At 41.0% G+C, this 18070-nt stretch overlaps 1 protein-coding gene across 2 annotated transcripts in view; it reads right to left on the bottom strand.

Moving 5' to 3' along the window:
* Positions 1–1808: 1808 nt before the first annotated feature.
* LOC128701645 (microtubule-associated protein futsch-like) overlaps positions 1809–18070 on the bottom strand; it is a 39867-nt gene continuing 23605 nt past the window's right edge. For both annotated transcript variants that reach the window (XM_070101547.1, XM_070101548.1), the window contains 8 exons: positions 14093–14246; positions 13734–13797; positions 9215–9424; positions 5097–5171; positions 4335–4450; positions 3662–3856; positions 3182–3331; positions 1809–2180 (listed from right to left, as the gene is read on the bottom strand). In XM_070101547.1, coding sequence (XP_069957648.1) covers positions 1994–2180; positions 3182–3331; positions 3662–3856; positions 4335–4450; positions 5097–5171; positions 9215–9424; positions 13734–13797; positions 14093–14246 — 1151 coding nt within the window. In that variant the 3' untranslated portion in view covers positions 1809–1993. The remainder of the gene's footprint in view (positions 2181–3181; positions 3332–3661; positions 3857–4334; positions 4451–5096; positions 5172–9214; positions 9425–13733; positions 13798–14092; positions 14247–18070) is intronic.

Raw genomic sequence — 18070 nt, 5'->3', positions numbered from 1 at the left:
ACAAACGTTATCCATGGAAACAAAGAAGGGAATATATCGGAATAGTGGTACCAACACGTAATTACATGGGTGTGAAGCATGGGTTGTAAATGCTGCAGCAAGGAGGCAGTGGAGATGTCGTGTTTAAGGGCAATGTATGGTGTAAATATTATGCAGAGAATTTGAAGTATGGAAATTAGGTGTGGAGTTACTAAAAGTATTAGAGGGACTGTTGAAGTGGTTTAGTCATTTAGAGAGAATGGAACAAAGTAGTATGACTTGCAGGGCATATAAATCTGTAAGGAAAGGAAGGCAGGGTAGGGGTCATCCTGAAAACGTTGGAGGGGGTAAAGGAGGTTTTGTGGGCAAGGAGCTGGGACATCCAGCAAGCATGCGCAATCGTGATGGATAGGAGTGAATGGAGACTAATGGTTTTTGGGACCTGACAAGCTGTTGTAGTGTGAGCAGGGTAATATTTTGTGAAGGGATTCAGGGAAACTGGTTAGCTGGACTTGTCCTGGAAATGGGAGGTACAATGCCTGCACTTTTTAAAGTGCAGGAGGGTTTTAAGATATTGGCAGTTTGGAGGGACATCCAAACTGTCATATCTGAGTGCCTCTTTGTCTCTACAAAGACAATTATGTTGAATGATAGTTTTTTTTCTTTTTGGGTCATCCTGCCTTGATGGGAAACGGTCGAGATGTTGAAAAAAATGCAGCATGAAATGTTAAAGACACCTAAGCATTGACAATATGCCTAGTTTATTTGTACAAGGAAAAATTAAGAGGGGGTACAAGTCTTGTGCATACTGGGTAAAGTGTACTGTAGAATTATTGAAAGTACAATAATAGTTTTCTTAACCTGTAGGGGCAAGTACAAAAATAGAAATGCAGAGGTGCAAGAATTTACGAGGGGTGGGGGGATGTGTAAGCCACCAAATGTTCATACTGAAGTATGCAACACTTAAATAAGGTGAATGAGTTTTGTTGCGCACGCGTGCGCACACACAAAATTATATAAAGTATAAGGGTGGATAAGCAAGCCATTTGGCTAATATATTTAACAAGATTTAGTTTTCATGCAGTGAGGATCAGGTTAGAGTATGTAGGAACTAAGAAGACACTTTCTCAAATCAAAACAGACATTCAGGATGTCACCCTCTTTTAACCTTCATAGATGGGATTGTAAAAGTAGTAGTATCATCAAATTAAGCACTAAACCTTAGTCATAGCTCTGCTGTAAAAAGTATACAATGCATTTTTTTGTATTAAAAATTCTTTAAGCCCCATTTAGGAGACCAAACAATAAAACAAAAATATTAAAATTTTTTGAAAGTATAGATTGTTAAATATGGAAGCCTTATGAAAATAGTGCTTAAGTTCTCATTTGTGGTTAAATGGCATTTTAGTAATAACTGGGCAACCATCTGAAAATGCTCAAGGTTTAACCTGCTAATGACACTTGTGGGGCCGCAGCCCATGGTGAAATACTGCTCTAGAGCATACAAGTCATTGTCGTAACTAAGTCCTCATAAGTTTAGCGTGTGAATAAAGCAGAAGGCTGACATTAACAACCATAATAAAGAAAAGTTAACTATACCAGTGAGAATTATAATCAAAAAGCACTAAACTGCAAGGGAAACCAGTGAGAAAAGATACCACAAAACTAGTTGTGCTGTCAAGAATTATGGTTTCCTACAGTATGCTCTATTTTGACCTTTTCCTCAAAATGTACTTTTATGAAACTGCTCAACTACAAATGCCTGTACTATGAAAGTGCATTTCATTGGAATATTTTTGCCCAAATCATTCTGGAAGGAATTGAAAAAGTGTCATTATTATACATGTTTTTGATACAAAATATACATTTGACAGTATAATTATTACAATATACTGACGAGTTTTTTACATAAAATTTGCAGATTTCCTTTAATATACATTAATAAAATTATAAATGCCAATAAAAATTAAAAAAGTTTCTGGAAAGTTACATTACTTTTATTTCAAGTTTTAAGTTAGCTACCACCAATATTTTTGGTGATATCCTCAATCAAATCTTTGAGTCTCTGATTTTCTACAGATGTTTTCTCCACTGTTTCTGTGAGTGTGAGAATTTTCACTTCAGCTTTCTTCAACATCACAGATGCCTTTTTCAGTTCTCTCTCATAATTCTGCTTCATTGCTGAATACTCTTCTTGAGCTCTGAAATACAAATAAGAAATTTTTTATTCCTTACAAATGAAGTATTGTAATTTACACAATTTAAGATTATGACAAAAGCATTATTGTATTGCTTCTATTATTAGGAAACCACACTCAAATAAAGCAATGCCCAAACTATTTTAATTAATCCACTAGTGGGAAGGAAGGCTATGTACTGCACACCATTACTTATTTCTTCAAAACCCTCTTCACATATACGTTTCTCTACTTTTTGTTCTTTCACTGTCTACATTTCTCCTTTACATCCCTTTTGTACACTAAATCACTCAAACTACCCATTCTTTCCATTACCAAATTTCCAGACCATTTTAAAATTTCTTGATAGTATGTTCCTAAAGGATAGAAGCATCAAGTGATGCATTAAATATTGGTGGTTCAAGCCATGGAACCTTCCCCACACATTCTGACCCACAAAAGTCCTCTCATTTATGCCACCTACACTTACTTTCTGGGAGCATTACATGCCTTACTGTGTTCATAGATTTTTTCTGGATCTTTTCACAACCTCATCTCTGAAGTTAACCATGGCACTTAAGAGGAATACTAATGATGAAGGTGGTAAGAACAATGAGCACAACTGGCAATACTGAAAAGTGTTAATTTTAGATACTGTACATGATGCAGACTACACCATGTAAAATTAAGACAAAATAAGGATTTGTGCAACAAGTAATGCTTATTATGACCTGGTGAAAATGTAAAGGTCATTACTGCAGCGTAAAACAGACCATATGCGTTAGAATACTTCAGTACAATCAACTACTGAAACCTTAATCCACAACAAAAACTACAGCCATCCACCTCGGCCCAGCATCCTCGAACGCGTTTCCATAACAATTACAACTAGAATGAAAGTCAAAAAACTAGTAATTTGTACCAGGTAAAACATTTTAAAGCAGAGCTGTATAGCCCTTGTGGTAGCACTTCTTTTTGATAATAATAAAACATTTTGAAATTAAATTATTTGAAGTATAACCTACTTTCCATATGCTTCTTCTAAAGTTTTAACAACTGACTGGAATGATTCTTCTTTCTGAGCCATCTTAGCTTTCAAGCTCTCTACTTCAGACTTCAAAGCTTCCTCATTTTTATGCAAGACTGCTGTAACCTCACGCAATCGCTCGAATCTCCTATAAAAAAAAAGTACATTTTGTTACATAAAGTACAGGTATTAAAAACTGATTTAACACATTACAGTAGTACACACAGAAATGTGCTACTCTAGTAACTGTTCTTAATTATTCTTACTTTCAACATAGTTGCAATTAACTAACATTCAGAAGTATGCTCAATTCGTAAAATTATTTACAATCATTATTTATCAGTCTACAGCAGGATTCGAAAAAAAAAAAAAAAAAAAAAACACACAGCTGGCTGTGTTGATACAGTACTGCATACTCTGATGCAGTGTGCAGGTCCAAATCCTGCTGTGGACAGAATTCAGAAGTATGTGGACCTACTTGACCAAGTCAAAGAATGGAACTTCAGACTTCTTCAGCTCATCTTGGTACTGTTCACATTCTTTACGGAGAGCAGTTAATTTGACTTCATACTGATTTTCCAATAAAAGCATTTGAGTCTTGTGTTCTTTTTCCTTGGATGCTTCATGCTGCAATATCTTTGCCATTACACCTTGCATCTGTTTAATACTTGACCTGAAGGGAAAAATTTATTACCATTTACCACCATGCAAGATAGAGGGTGCTTGAAGCTATGACCAACTGAGCTTTCTTTATAAATTTATGTATTGTCACTAATGTAAATTTCAGCAGTGAAAATACATAAACCTCCAATATTAAAAACAAGCACATTCATTCACTTAAAATTAACAGCAAAGTTCAGTAAATTTTTTAAAGTAACAATGAATTAGTTTTAATTTATTAATAAAGCACTAGAACAGTTCGATTATTCAGTGTTGCAAATATGGCAGCTATCAGAAAATCTTTGCCAAATATTTGTAAAATGAACATTTCCATCAGATTTTACACTGATTCTGATGTGCATTAATTTGTTTGGAGAATCTCACCTAAGCAGCAGTCAGAAATAAAGATGAACACTAAATATGAACCAACTCACTCCAAAGCAACTAATCAACATTGAAAAAAATTAAACCTATACATCTCCATTACTGACTTCAGTGTGGCATTTTCTTCTTCCATGCTAGTCATAGCAATACCCTGCTCTGTCAGCTGCCGCTTCAGGCGTTTCTGGATCTCCTCAAACTCGCGGCTCTTCCTCAGCATACTGTCCTGTAGAATAAGCACAATCACTACTTTTATGCAAGTACGTATTAATTTCTTGAAACAAGCCAAACTTTTTAACTCTGGGAATGGCCATATTTAACCAATTGGAGGTAGTCTTATCATTCTTATTGCAACTGCATTGAAACAGTACATAATTATTAAATACCCTTAAACACAATGTATTTGTAAAGCTTAGGAAAATTAAAAAAAAAAAAAAAAAAAAAAAAAAAAAAAATATGAGCATTAAGAAAAAGCATTAAATACAGTTAACATTGTTATACTGTACACTACTGTTGTAACCTACTTTTGCTATTTATTTATTTATTTATTTTTTTTTTTTCAACAAGTCGGCCGTCTCCCACCGAGGCAGGGTGACCCAAATATATATGCACAAATTCAAGTTTCATCCTTGTACCACATTTTTTGACTTGTGATCAATGGTTTTACAGCCGACACCTCAAGCAGTTTAAAATATGCACAGGAATTACTAATACAGCTACATAGCCAATAATTTATACCTACCCAACAGAGTACATAATGTTGCACAGTACAGTGAAGATTCACATTTGTCCAAATATTCCACTATACATTATTACAAACGAACAAGATACTAATAAAAGCGCCTGCCTGAGAGAGAAAAAAAAACACTTGCCTGCATAATTAACTCCATATTTTTAAGCTTTTCCTTCATCGCACGCTCAGTAATCATTTTTTCTGCATGGATAACCTGGAAAAAATAACCAAACTTAACAAATGACCTTTCCTATTTCAAGGAAGGGGAAAGGAAGGAAGTTAAGAATATACAGTGGACCCCCGGTTAACGATATTTTTTCACTCCAGAAGTATGATCAGGTGCCAGTACTGACCGAATTTGTTCCCATAAGAAATATTGTGAAGTAGATTAGTCCATTTCAGACCCTCAAACATACACGTACAAACGCACTTACATAAATACACTTACATAATTGGTCACATTTGGAGGTAATCGTTATGCGGGGGTCCACTGTATAAACTGATTGCACTGGTCAACATTGGCTTCAGTTTATGTTTAAAAACACATTTCTAATACACTGTTTTTCGTAATGTTGAATTCATATCTGAAACATTTTCCCCTAAAAATGTAGTTTGTGAAATAGAATCCCAGGGAACTATTTCAATGAAATAATCATGAAGAGGAGATATCAAGGAAAACCTGAAGATTAGCTTGATGGCTGACTACTACTGCTGGACACTGACATAAATATGCAAGACTGGAAATTTATTTTTATGCATATACACATGTACAGTACAAAACCATAAATCATGTGCTCATAGCTCACATTTTCAATATTCTGTGTATATTAAAATTTTCATTACCAATATTAGCATGCCATTACAATCAAGATGCACAAGGGAAGAATTGGTGTAACGCATAATTTTTTGGAGCACATGTCCACTCCTTGAGGAAGGCCCTCATTTTGGCGAGAGGAAGGCACAACAACTGCTTAGCCTAAGCAAATTAGTTTAAGCCTCTGGACACATACCATATATGACTGGTTATCCTATATTTAATTCACATTACATTTCTTCGTGTCTGGACATAAGTTATGGCACCCAAAAGAAATAAGTGATGCTGGAAGTGTCAAGAAGGATTAAGCATGAAGTTTTTATAATATCTAAAAAAGTTGTGGTTTAAATAGTGATTGGAGGCAGATTGTGGTGATGGCTGTTAGGTTATTCACATGGCTAGTGTAACAATTATAATTCACTAATTACAAATTATAAAGTTTTTCTTCTTCTCTTTTTTAGTAAATGTCTACAGGAGAAGGGGTTACTAGCCCATTGCTCCTGGCATTTTAGTCGCCTCATACGACACGCATGGCTTACGGAGGAAAGATTCTTTTCCACTTCCCCATGGACAATAGAAGAAATAAAGAAGTACAAGAGCTATTTAGAAAAAGGAGAAAAACCTAGATGTATGTATTTTTTTTTTTTCCAACAAGTCGGCCGTCTCCCACCGAGGCAGGGTGACCCAAAAAAGAAAGAAAATCCCCAAAAAGAAAATACTTTCATCATTATTCAACACTTTCACCACACTCACACATTATCACTGCTTTTGCAGAGGTGCTCAGAATACAACAGCTTAGAAGCATATACGTATAAAGATACACAACATATCCCTCCAAACTGCCAATATCCCAAACCCCTCCTTTAAAATGCAGGCATTGTACTTCCCATTTCCACGACTCAAGTCCGACTATATGAACATAACCGGTTTCCCTGAATCCCTTCACTAAATATTACCCTGCTCACACTCCAACAGATCGTCAGGTCCCAAGTATCATTCGCCTCCATTCACTCCCATCTAACACGCTCATGCACGCTTGCTGGAAATCCAAGCCCCTAGCCCACAAAACCTCCTTTACCCCCTCTTTCCAACCCTTTCGAGGACGACCCCTACCCCTCCTTCCTTCCCCTATAGATTTATATGCTTTCCATGTCATTCTACTTTGATCCATTCTCTCTAAATGACCAAACCACCTCAACAACCCCTCTTCTGCCCTCTGACTAATGCTTTTATTAACTCCACACCTTCTCCTAATTTCCACACATTGCCCTTAGACAGGACATCTCCACTGCCTCCAACCGTCTCCTTGCTGCTGCATTTACCACCCAAGCTTCACATCCATATAAGAGTGTTGGTACTACTATACTTTCATACATTCCCTTCTTTGCCTCCATAGATAACGTTTTTTGACTCCACATATACCTCAACGCACCACTCACCTTTTTTTCCCTCATCAATTCTATGATTAACCTCATCCTTCATAAATCCATCCGCCGACACGTCAACTCCCAAGTATCTGAAAACATTCACTTCTTCCATACTCCTCCTCCCCAATTTGATATCCAATTTTTCTTTATCTAAATCATTTGATACCCTCATCACCTTACTCTTTTCTATGTTCACTTTCAACTTTCTACCTTTACACACATTCTCAAACTCATCCACTAACTTTTGCAATTTTTCTTTAGAATCTCCCATAAGCACAGTATCATCAGCAAAAAGTAACTGTCAATTCCCATTTTGAATTTGATTCCCCATAATTTAATCCCACCCCTCTCCCGAACACCCTAGCATTTACTTCTTTTACAACCCCATCTATAAATATATTAAACAACTATGGTGACATTACACATCCCTGTCTAAGACCTACTTTTACCGGGAAGTATTCTCCCTCTCTTCTACACACCCTAACCTGAGCCTCACTATCCTCATAAAAGCTCTTTACAGCATCTAGTAACTTACCACCTATTCCATATACTTGCAACATCTGCCACATTACTCCTCTATCCACTATCATATGCCTTTTCTAAATCCATAAATGCAATAAAAACTTACCTACCTTTATCTAAATACTGCATGTGCGTGTCTGAAGTGTGACCAAAGTAAGTAGGAGTAGCAAGATATCCCTGTTATCTAGTGTGTTTATGAGACAGAAAAAGAAACCAGCAATCCTACCATCATGCAAAACAGTTAAAAGGTTTCTGTTTCACAGTCATCTGGCAGGACGGTAGTACTTCCCTGGGTGGTTGCTGTCTACCAGGGAAACCGGCAGGCCGGACTTGAGTCCTGGAGATGGGAAGTACAGTGCCTGCACTCTGAAGGAGAGGTGTTAATGTTGCAGTTTAAAAACTGTAGTGTAAAGCACCCTTCTGGCAAGACAGTGATGGAGTGAATGATGGTGAAAGTTTTTATTTTTCGGGCCACCCTGCCTTGGTGGGAATCGGCCAGTGTGACAAAAATAATAAATAATTACACATCCTTGTGTGTTAAAATCATTTAACCATGCTAGCTGCATTTATATAGTTGTTAAATATGTCGGTGATTGGCAATAGTATGAAAAAATTTATTAAAAGAACATTTAGTGTTCATGATGTAGTGAAGATGGAGGCCACAGGTGTAGGCCAGTCTAAAATTTTGGCCAATAATGGCCACATCAACTATACATACACCACTTATGTAGCAACAAGGACAAGGAGAAAGGAAAGGATGGTAATATAAAACTCACTTTTTACCTTATTTCAAAACAAGAATGTGCACAACAAAAATACTGTATGAAGAGTGTGCTGGTGACTTTGAGGGTCATTCATGCTCACACCACTTATTACTGAAGGAATACAGGGTCTTCAGTTAAGCTTTATTGAATATGAAAAGGCACTGGCTGGTGAAACCTCTTTAAAATAAAGATAACCCTGTGTGGTACAGGTGCAATTCATTTTTTGACACTGGTAATCTTCCACCAAGGTAGGGCAACCCAAAAGAGAAGAAACACTTTCACCACCGCAGTCTCTTCAGAGGTGTGTTGATACTACAGTTCAGATGTTCGTCTAAAAAGTAAATATCTCCACACCTTCAGTGCAGGCACTCCAGGACTAAGTTTGGCTAACCAGTTTACCCAAATCCTTTCATAAAATGCTACCTTTCTCACACTTCAACAGCTCATGAAGTTCTGAAAACCATTTGCCCCATTCCTTAAATACACCAGATGGATGTCCAAGCCCCTTGCACACAAAACTTCTTGACTCCCCTCCCTCCAACCTTTCCTAGGATGACCCCTACCCTTATATAATACAGTTCTACAATACACCAAAGATTATGTTAAATTCACCATTCCACCTTCCAATCTATAATTTGCATGAAAATATTTTACCAGCCATTAGGTACACTTAAGACCAAATAATGCTTAAACAGTACTGTACACGAGAGCAAACTTATAACCTACTTACTGATAACTGAAGAGAGGTTTCACTAGGATCAGTGATGTTAGTAATCATAGTGGTATTGTTGAGCGTTTGACTCGAGACCACAACAGTAGTGTTACCACTCTCAGCAAACGTTGTGTTTTCAAGGCTTGTAGCATCAAAGACAGTATCATCAGAAACACTGCTAGTAAGGGCCTTCACAGGAGTTCCTGCTGGTTCTGCTTCTCTCTGGCGCTGCCAGAATAAAAAGGTTCACAATAGCAAATACAAATTTAGAAAGATCTGAAGAGGGTAACAATCAACCAAGGCTCAATCATTATGGCTGGGAAGAAACTTTTTACAACAGAATGCCAGGAAAGCATTCTCAAACAAGGGTTACACTGGGCATATACTGTACTGCACATATTACAGTGGACCCTCAACCAACAATATTAATCCATTCCAGAGAGCTTGTCGTTAGTCGAATCAATTTTCCCCATAAGAAATAATGGAAATCCAATTAATCCTTTCCAGACACCCAAAAGTATGAAATTTTTTTTCACATGAAATATACATTTTCCTACACAGAAAAACAAGGATACATGCACAGTAAATACTACATGAAGAATAAATGACACTTAGCTGTATTGATGAGTGATGAGACTTTCTTGAACACACTGGGATTTTCAGAGTGATACACGAGTAAAGGCTTCAATTTGCAATCCCCACTAGCATTACAACAAAACATGAGTTAGCCTGTCTTTCATAGGCTTGTGTCCTGGGAGTGCCTTTTCCTCCTGAGTAATGTAGGTCCTGTTTGGCATTTTCTTCCAGAACAGGCTTTTGTTACAATGGAACACTTGTTGGGGGATGAATTTTTCGGCTTTGCCATACCTTATACTGTGTATGCCACTACGATTCTTAAGTCTGTCAAACAAACCTTTGCAGACCTTAAATTCGCCAATATGAGCACTAGATCCAGGCATTTTTACCTGTTCATCTGGGCATTAGTCGACTGGTGTAGGTCACATCCTGGGGACAAGATTAAGGGCCCCAATGAAAATAAGTTGGACAGTCCTCGATGACGCACTGACGTTCTTTGGTTATCCTGGGTGGCTAACCCTCTGGGGTTAATTGTTTCTCGGTAATTGTTTCTCGTTAAGCCACACCAACAACAGTCTCTCCACATCGAGTAGTACAGCCAACGGTGGTGCAGCAGCAGCAGCCGACGGTGGTGCAGCAGCAGCAGCCGACGGTGGTGCAGCAGCAGCAGCCGACGGTGGTGCAGCAGCAGCAGCCGACGGTGGTGCAGCAGCAGCAGCCGACGGTGGTGCAGCAGCAGCAGCCGACGGTGGTGCAGCAGCAGCAGCCGACGGTGGTGCAGCAGCAGCAGCCGACGGTGGTGCAGCAGCAGCAGCCGACGGTGGTGCAGCAGCAGCAGCCGACTGTGGTGCAGCAGCAGCAGCCGACGGTGGTGCAGCAGCAGCAGCCGACGGTGGTGCAGCAGCAGCAGCCGACGGTGGTGCAGCAGCAGCAGCCGACGGTGGTGCAGCAGCAGCAGCCGACGGTGGTGCAGCAGCAGCAGCCGACGGTGGTGCAGCAGCAGCAGCCGACGGTGGTGCAGCTGCAGCCGACGGTGGTACAGCTGCAGCAGCAGCAGCCGACGGTGGTACAGCTGCAGCAGCAGCAGCCGACGGTGGTACAGCAGCAGCAGCAGCAGCCGACGGTGGTACAGCAGCAGCAGCCGACGGTGGTACAGCAGCAGCAGCAGCAGCCGACGGTGGTACAGCAGCAGCAGCAGCCGACGGTGGTACAGCAGCAGCAGCAGCCGACGGTGGTACAGCAGCAGCAACAGCCGACGGTGGTACAGCAGCAGCAACAGCCGACGGTGGTACAGCAGCAGCAACAGCCGACGGTGGTACAGCAGCAGCAACAGCCGACGGTGGTACAGCAGCAGCAACAGCCGACGGTGGTACAGCAGCAGCAACAGCCGACGGTGGTACAGCAGCAGCAACAGCCGACGGCGGTACAGCAGCAGCAACAGCCGACGGCGGTACAGCAGCAGCAACAGCCGACGGCGGTACAGCAGCAGCAACAGCCGACGGCGGTACAGCAGCAGCAACAGCCGACGGCGGTACAGCAGCAGCAACAGCTGACGGTGGTATAGCAACAGCTGACAGTGGTACAGCAGCAGCTGACGGTGGTGCAGCAGCAGACCATGGTACAGCAGCAGCTGACTGTGGTACGACAGTATTTCTCACCCTTTTTACCACAGGGTTGGCACTAGAAGCTTTCTTTGGGACCATGGTGGATTATTTAGCAGTTACAAACTCTAAAAACAATGAAATACAAAATTTATCGAATGTATGTGTGCAACCGTCCACCCTGGCTTGTAAACAATGGCACACTAGCCGAGCTGAGGCACTCAGGCCAGATGGACACGTTCAGGACGAATGTTTGTTAGTCGAGTTTTTCATCGTTGGCTGGGCCAAAATTTTTACGCAAAAACACTTCGCTAGTCAATTTTATCATTAAACGATGCCTTTGTTGGTTAAGGGTCCACTGTATATACAAATTTACACAAATTATACTTTAAGAGGGAGTCAACTTTGATGGACAATAAGTGGAGTGTTTACAATTTTAACTTGTACATAGCATTTCAGTAAAGAAATTATAGTACCCCAAAGATGCAGGTTACCCTACAAAAATCGCTCATTTTAAAGTATCCAGATACAAAAGGAAATTGCATACAACTGGATGAAACTGTAAACCTTCAATTGAATGAACTTGAGAAACTTGGGCCAAAATCTGTTTGGTTAATTTATTCAGAAACAATGGAGAAAGTCAACTGGTTCCAGAATTCAGTTACAGATCGGCCATCACTAGTCCGGCATCATTGGGACCTGTTGTGTGCTGGATTACGAAGTGGTTAGGTTAGAATACACAGCTCAGTTCTGGTCACCGTATTACAGAATGGATATAAATGCTCTGGAAAACGTATAGAGGAGGATGACAATGATGATCCCATGTATCAGAAATCTTCCCTATGAGGATAGACCGAGGGCCCTGAATCTGCACTCTCTCGAGAGGCATAGAATTAGGGGAAATATGATCGAGGTGTATAAATGGAAAACAGGAATAAATAAAGGGGATGTACATAGCGTGATGAAAATTTCCAGCCAAGACAGGACTCGCAGCAATGGTTTCAAGTTGGAAAAATTCAGATTCAGGAAGGATATAGGAAAGCAGTGGCTTGGTAATAGAGTTGTGGATGAGTGGAACAACCTCCCGAGTACAGTTATCGAGGCTAAAATGTTGTGTAGTTTTAAAAATAGGTTAGATAAATACACGAGTGGGTGTGGGTGGGCGAGAGTTGGACCTGACCAGCTTGTGCTGCTGGGTTTGGAGCTGTGCTCCTTCCTTGAGTGGAGGTGACCAGACTGGGTGGGTCACTGGGCTAATCTGGGGAGAGGGGGACATGGACCTGCTCCACATGGGTCAGTAGGCCTGTTGCAGTGTTCCTTCTTTCTTATGTTATGACTTTCTGCTACATCTTCCTCATTTTCATCACTTTCTCCTCCACTGGCTTGCTGCTGTGGATTTACAACCATCTGCACAATTTCTGAGTCAGTATAATGATTTGAGCCAGTATAATGATGAAATTTGAAATTATGTTAGCCGAAATTAGTGCCGGATTACTGATGGAACCGGATAACCGATTGCTGGATTAGTGATGGCCGACCTGCATTGCTAAAATCACAGTTAATCTGCTCTATGCACCATAACCATTACTAGCTACCCACTAGTGTATTTGTTAAAGTGAAGGTTTACTGTACCTACAGTACACCTTATCAAAATAAAAGTACAATACAAAAAAAAAAAACCATTATAAATGGAAATAATGGCAGGGCGAGATAACACATTGTAATAGTGAACCCTCAAATTAATGGACTAATACAAAGAAGGGGGGGTGTTTATTACTTCCAAATAGTATCTAGTTTCTGAATGATATAATTCATTTTTCATGATTGTAATACAAACTGACAAAGTTAGGAATTGGCAGATTGACATAAGTCGCCAAACTACTGGACGATAATTCCAAAGTTTGACCAACTTTTTTGTTCTCCGTAGTTTCAGATATCCATAATTGGGAGTCCATCAATTCAAGGCTTCACTGCCCTAAAGTTAGTCAAGATTTCATTATCAAAATTTTGCTCAGCATTTAAAGAGCAGCATCACTTGTGCATTTCTAGTAGCTAAATTGTAAGTGTGAGGAATGCAGGTTATGGCATTTTACCTTTAAGACATTTGGTTCACTAGGTACTATTAATATAAATAAGAAGCCATAACCCAGTGTCATATTTACATTGTCAGTATACTCTACCACTATTTCCAATCATGGAGAAGTACCAAGTCTTATGGGTCACAGTGCCTGAGGAATGGGAGGCAATCTGCTTTAATCTGCAGAAAGAGGGTAGCACTGGTTCCTTAAATGAAGGCCAGATATCTTCTTGACAAAATTTCTGGGACCATTGGCAAAAAATTGTAGTGTACAGATACTAACCTTAGTGGGCGAGGGGCTGAACGAGATGAGTCCACTACATCTCCTTGGATCCAATGCATTAGACCTAGTCAGATATCAATTCACAATGAAATCAATATGCAGAGTATCAAGGTACTGTAATGCACAGATGCTTAAGATATATACTAAAAATTAAATGTTAAGGGATAATTACAAAATATACATTTAAAATGCAGCTTGGAAATCTTGTATAGACAAACTACACAAGCACTGTAAAATGGATGGTAATTTATAGAGAAATTTGCAAAATATTAATCACCCTCTACTCTATAACACTTATTTCAGTGCAGGATAAAGAATTACAAATCCTAGAATTTAAAATTTTGGATAGCTCAACTCACTCTTTCAGGTGTTGTGCAAGATATGGTGCAAGAGACTGTCGCCCAGACACCAATGGGTCAAATTTCACGTAGAGTGAATTACGCACAAGATTTAATTTGTCACCATCGGTCCCATGAGCACTCAACTCATCAAAGTCCTCTGGGTTATTGAAGACTGGAAAATGTGTAATAATATAAATGGTTTGCACTGTAAAAAATTAAAAATGTTATTAATACATTACAGCAGTCTACAAAATTGGGGCTTTTACTACGAATAAGTAATTTAATCTAAGAGTATAAATTTTCACTTGGGTTCAGTGACTAATGTATCACTAGTGGGCTAATTTTGAATTTCATAAATACTGACCAGAATGGACAAGGACTTGGGCATGGGAAAGTGAGTGGGCCAGAAGTGTCGGATAATCAAGTCATTCTTAAGTTGTAGAGTAAAATTGTTGGATAATTGAAACCCACCACACAAAAAATTGTAGGAACTACTACACTTTCAGATCCATATATATTACTGGGAGGTGTGGATTTACTAAAAGTATTATCAGAGGGCTGAAGAGGGTTTGTGGTTGTGGTTTGGTCATTTAGAGGATGGAGCAAAATGGGATAACCTGGAGGGGAGGGGTAGGGGGTCATCCTAGGAAAGGATGGAGTGAGTGAGTGAGTGAGTGAGTGTACTCACCTAGTTGAGGTTGCGGGGGTCGAGTCCGAGCTCCTGGCCCCGCCTCTTCACTGATCGCTACTAGGTCACTCTCCCTGAGCCGTGAGCTTTATCATACCTCTGCTTAAAGCTATGTATGGATCCTGCCTCCACTACATCACTTCCCAAACTATTCCACTTACTGACTACTCTGTGGCTGAAGAAATACTTCCTAACATCCCTGTGATTCATCTGGGTCTTCAGCTTCCAACTGTGTCCCCTTGTTACTGTGTCCAATCTCTGGAACATCCTGTCTTTGTCCACCTTGTCAATTCCTCTCAGTATTTTGTATGTCGTTATCATGTCCCCCCTATCTCTCCTGTCCTCCAGTGTCGTCAGGTCGATTTCCCTTAACCTCTCCTCGTAGGACATACCTCTTAGCTCTGGGACTAGTCTTGTTGCAAACCTTTGCACTTTCTCTAGTTTCTTTACGTGCTTGTGTGTGTGTGTGTGTTACTCGCCTATTTGTGGTTGCAGGGGTCGAGTCACAGCTCCTGGCCCCGCCTCTTCGCTGATTGCTACTAGGTCCTCTCTCTCCCTGCCCCATAAGCTTTAACATACCTTGCCTTAAAGCTATGTATGGTTCCCGCCTCCACTACGTCACTTTCTAGGCCATTCCATGGCCTGACTACTCTATGACTGAAGAAATACAGTGGACCCCCGGTTAATATTTTTTCATTCCAGAAGTATGTTCAGGTGCCAGTACTGACCGAATTTGTTCCCATAAGGACTATTGTGAAGTAGATTAGTATATTTCAGACCCCCAAACATACACGTACAAACGCACTTACATAATTGGTCGCATTGGGGGGTGATCATTAAGCGGGGGTCCACTGTACTTCCTAACATCCCTTTGATTCATCCGAGTCTTCAACTTCCAATTGTGACCTCTTGTGTCTGTGTCCCATCTCTGGAACATCCCGTCTTTGTCCACCTTGTCTATTCCGCACAGTATTTTATATGTCGTTATCATGTCTCCTCTGACCCTCCTGTCCTCCGGACGATTTCCCTCAACCTTTCTTCGTAGGACAATCCCCATAGCTCTGGGACTAGTCTTGTTGCAAACCTTTGCACTTTCTCTAATTTCTTGACGTGCTTGACTAGGTGTGGATTCCAAACTGGTGCTGCATACTCCAGTATGGGCCTGACGTAAATGGTATACAGTCTTGAACGAATCCTTACTGAGGTATCGGAACGCTATCCGTAGGTTTGCCAGGCGCCCGTATGCTGCAGCAGTTATCTGATTGATGTGCGCCTTGGGAGATATGCTCGGTGTTATACTCACCCCCAGATCTTTTTCCTTGAGTGAGGTTTGCAGACTTTGGCCATCTAAACTATATTGTGTCTGCGGTCTTCTTTGCCCTTCCCCAATCTTCATGACTTTGCATTTGGCAGGGTTAAACTCAAGGAGCCAGTTGCTGGACCAGGCTTGTAGCCTGTCCAGGTCTCTTTGTAGTCCTGCCTGATCCTCATCCGATTTGATTCTTCTCATTAACTTCACATCATCCGCAAACAAGGACACTTCTGAGTCTATCCCTTCCGTTATGTCATTCACATATACCAAGAACAGCACAGGTCCTAGGACTGACCCGTGGAACCCCGCTTGTCACAGGCGCCCACTCTGACACCTCGTCACGTACCATGACTCGTTGTTGCCTCCCTGTCAGGTATTCTCTGATCCATTGCAGTGCCTTTCCTGTTGTGTGTGTCTGATCCTCTAGCTTTTGCAGTAACCTCTTGTGAGGAACTGTATCGAAGGCCTTCTTGCAGTGGGAAAAAATGCAGTCGATCCACCCCTCTCTCTCGTCTTACTTCTGTCACCTTGTCATAAAACTAGTAGGTTTGCGACACAGGATTTTCCTTCCCTGAAACTGTGCTGGTTGTCACTTATACACTTGTTTCTTTCCAGGTGCTCCACCACTCTCCTCCTGATGATCTTCTCCATGACCTTGCATACTATACACATTAGTGATACGGGTCTGTAGTTTAGTGCCTCATGTCTGTCTCCCTTTTTTAAAAATTGGGACTACATTTGCCATCTTCCATACCTCGGGGAGTTGCCCAGTTTCAAATGATGTGTTGAAGATCTTTGTTAATGGTACACAATATCTCCGCTCCCTCTCTAAGGATCCACGGAGAGATGTTGTCTGGTCCCACCGCCTTTGAGGTGTCAAGTTCGCATAGCAGCTTCACCTCCTCTTCGGTTATATGTACCTCATCCAGCACTTGCTGGTGTACCCCCGTTCTGATTTCATGGAGTCCTACTGGTTTCCACTGTAAATACCTCTTTAAATCTCGTGTTGAGCTCCTGACATACCTCCCGGTAGTTTCTTGTGAATTCCCCATCACCCTTCCTCAGTCTGATTACCTGGTCCTTGACTGTTGCTTTCCTCCTGATGTGGCTGTACAACAGCTTCGGGTCAGTCTTGACTTTCAATGCTATGTCATTTTCATATTGTTGCTGAGCCTCCCTTCTTATCTGTGCATATTCGTTTCTGGCTCTTCGGCTAATCTCTATTTTCCTGAGTTCTGTCTTCTGTACCTTTTCCATTCTCTAGTACATCTAGTTTTTGCCTCCCTACACCTTTGGGTGAACCAAGGACTCTTTCTGTTCTTCCCATTATTTCCGTTTCCCTTGGTAACAAACCTATCCTCTGCCTCCTTGCATTTTGTTGCCACATAGTCCATCATTTCTTGTACTGGTTTTCCTGTCAGTTCCCTCTCCCACTGAATGTCTTGAAGGAAGTTCCTCATACCTGAGTAGTTCCCCCTTTTGTAGTTTGGTTTTTCCCACCCTATTCCTGCTACTCTCTCCACTTGGAGCTCAACTATGTAGTCGAAGCACAGAACCACATGATCACTAACTCCCAGGGGCCTTTCATACATGATATCCTCGATGTCCGAACTACTCAAGGTGAATACAAGGTCCAGTCTTCCTGGTTCATCCTCTCCTCTCTCTCTGGTAGTCTAACATGTTGATGCATGAGGTTTTCCAGTACCACATCCATCATCTTGGTTCTCCATGTTTCGGGACATCCATGGGGCTCCAGGTTTTCCCAGTCAATCTCCTTGTGATTGAAATCACTCATAACTAGTAACTTTGCTCCCCCCATGTGTGCTCTCCTGGCCACCTCGGCTAGTGTGTCGACCATTGCTCTGTTGCTCTCATCGTATTCTTCTCTTGGCCTCCTGCAGTTCTGTGGTGGGTTGTACATTACTGCAATTATCACCTTATGTCCCTCAGACTGGATTGTTCCTACTAAGTAGTCCCTTTTGCCCATGCCATCCAT

Source organism: Cherax quadricarinatus, chromosome 78 (assembly GCF_038502225.1).
Source record: "Cherax quadricarinatus isolate ZL_2023a chromosome 78, ASM3850222v1, whole genome shotgun sequence".
NCBI classification, from domain to species: domain Eukaryota; kingdom Metazoa; phylum Arthropoda; class Malacostraca; order Decapoda; family Parastacidae; genus Cherax; species Cherax quadricarinatus.
Note: the sequence above shows the minus strand (reverse complement) of the source record. Positions and strands in the feature narration are given on the sequence as shown.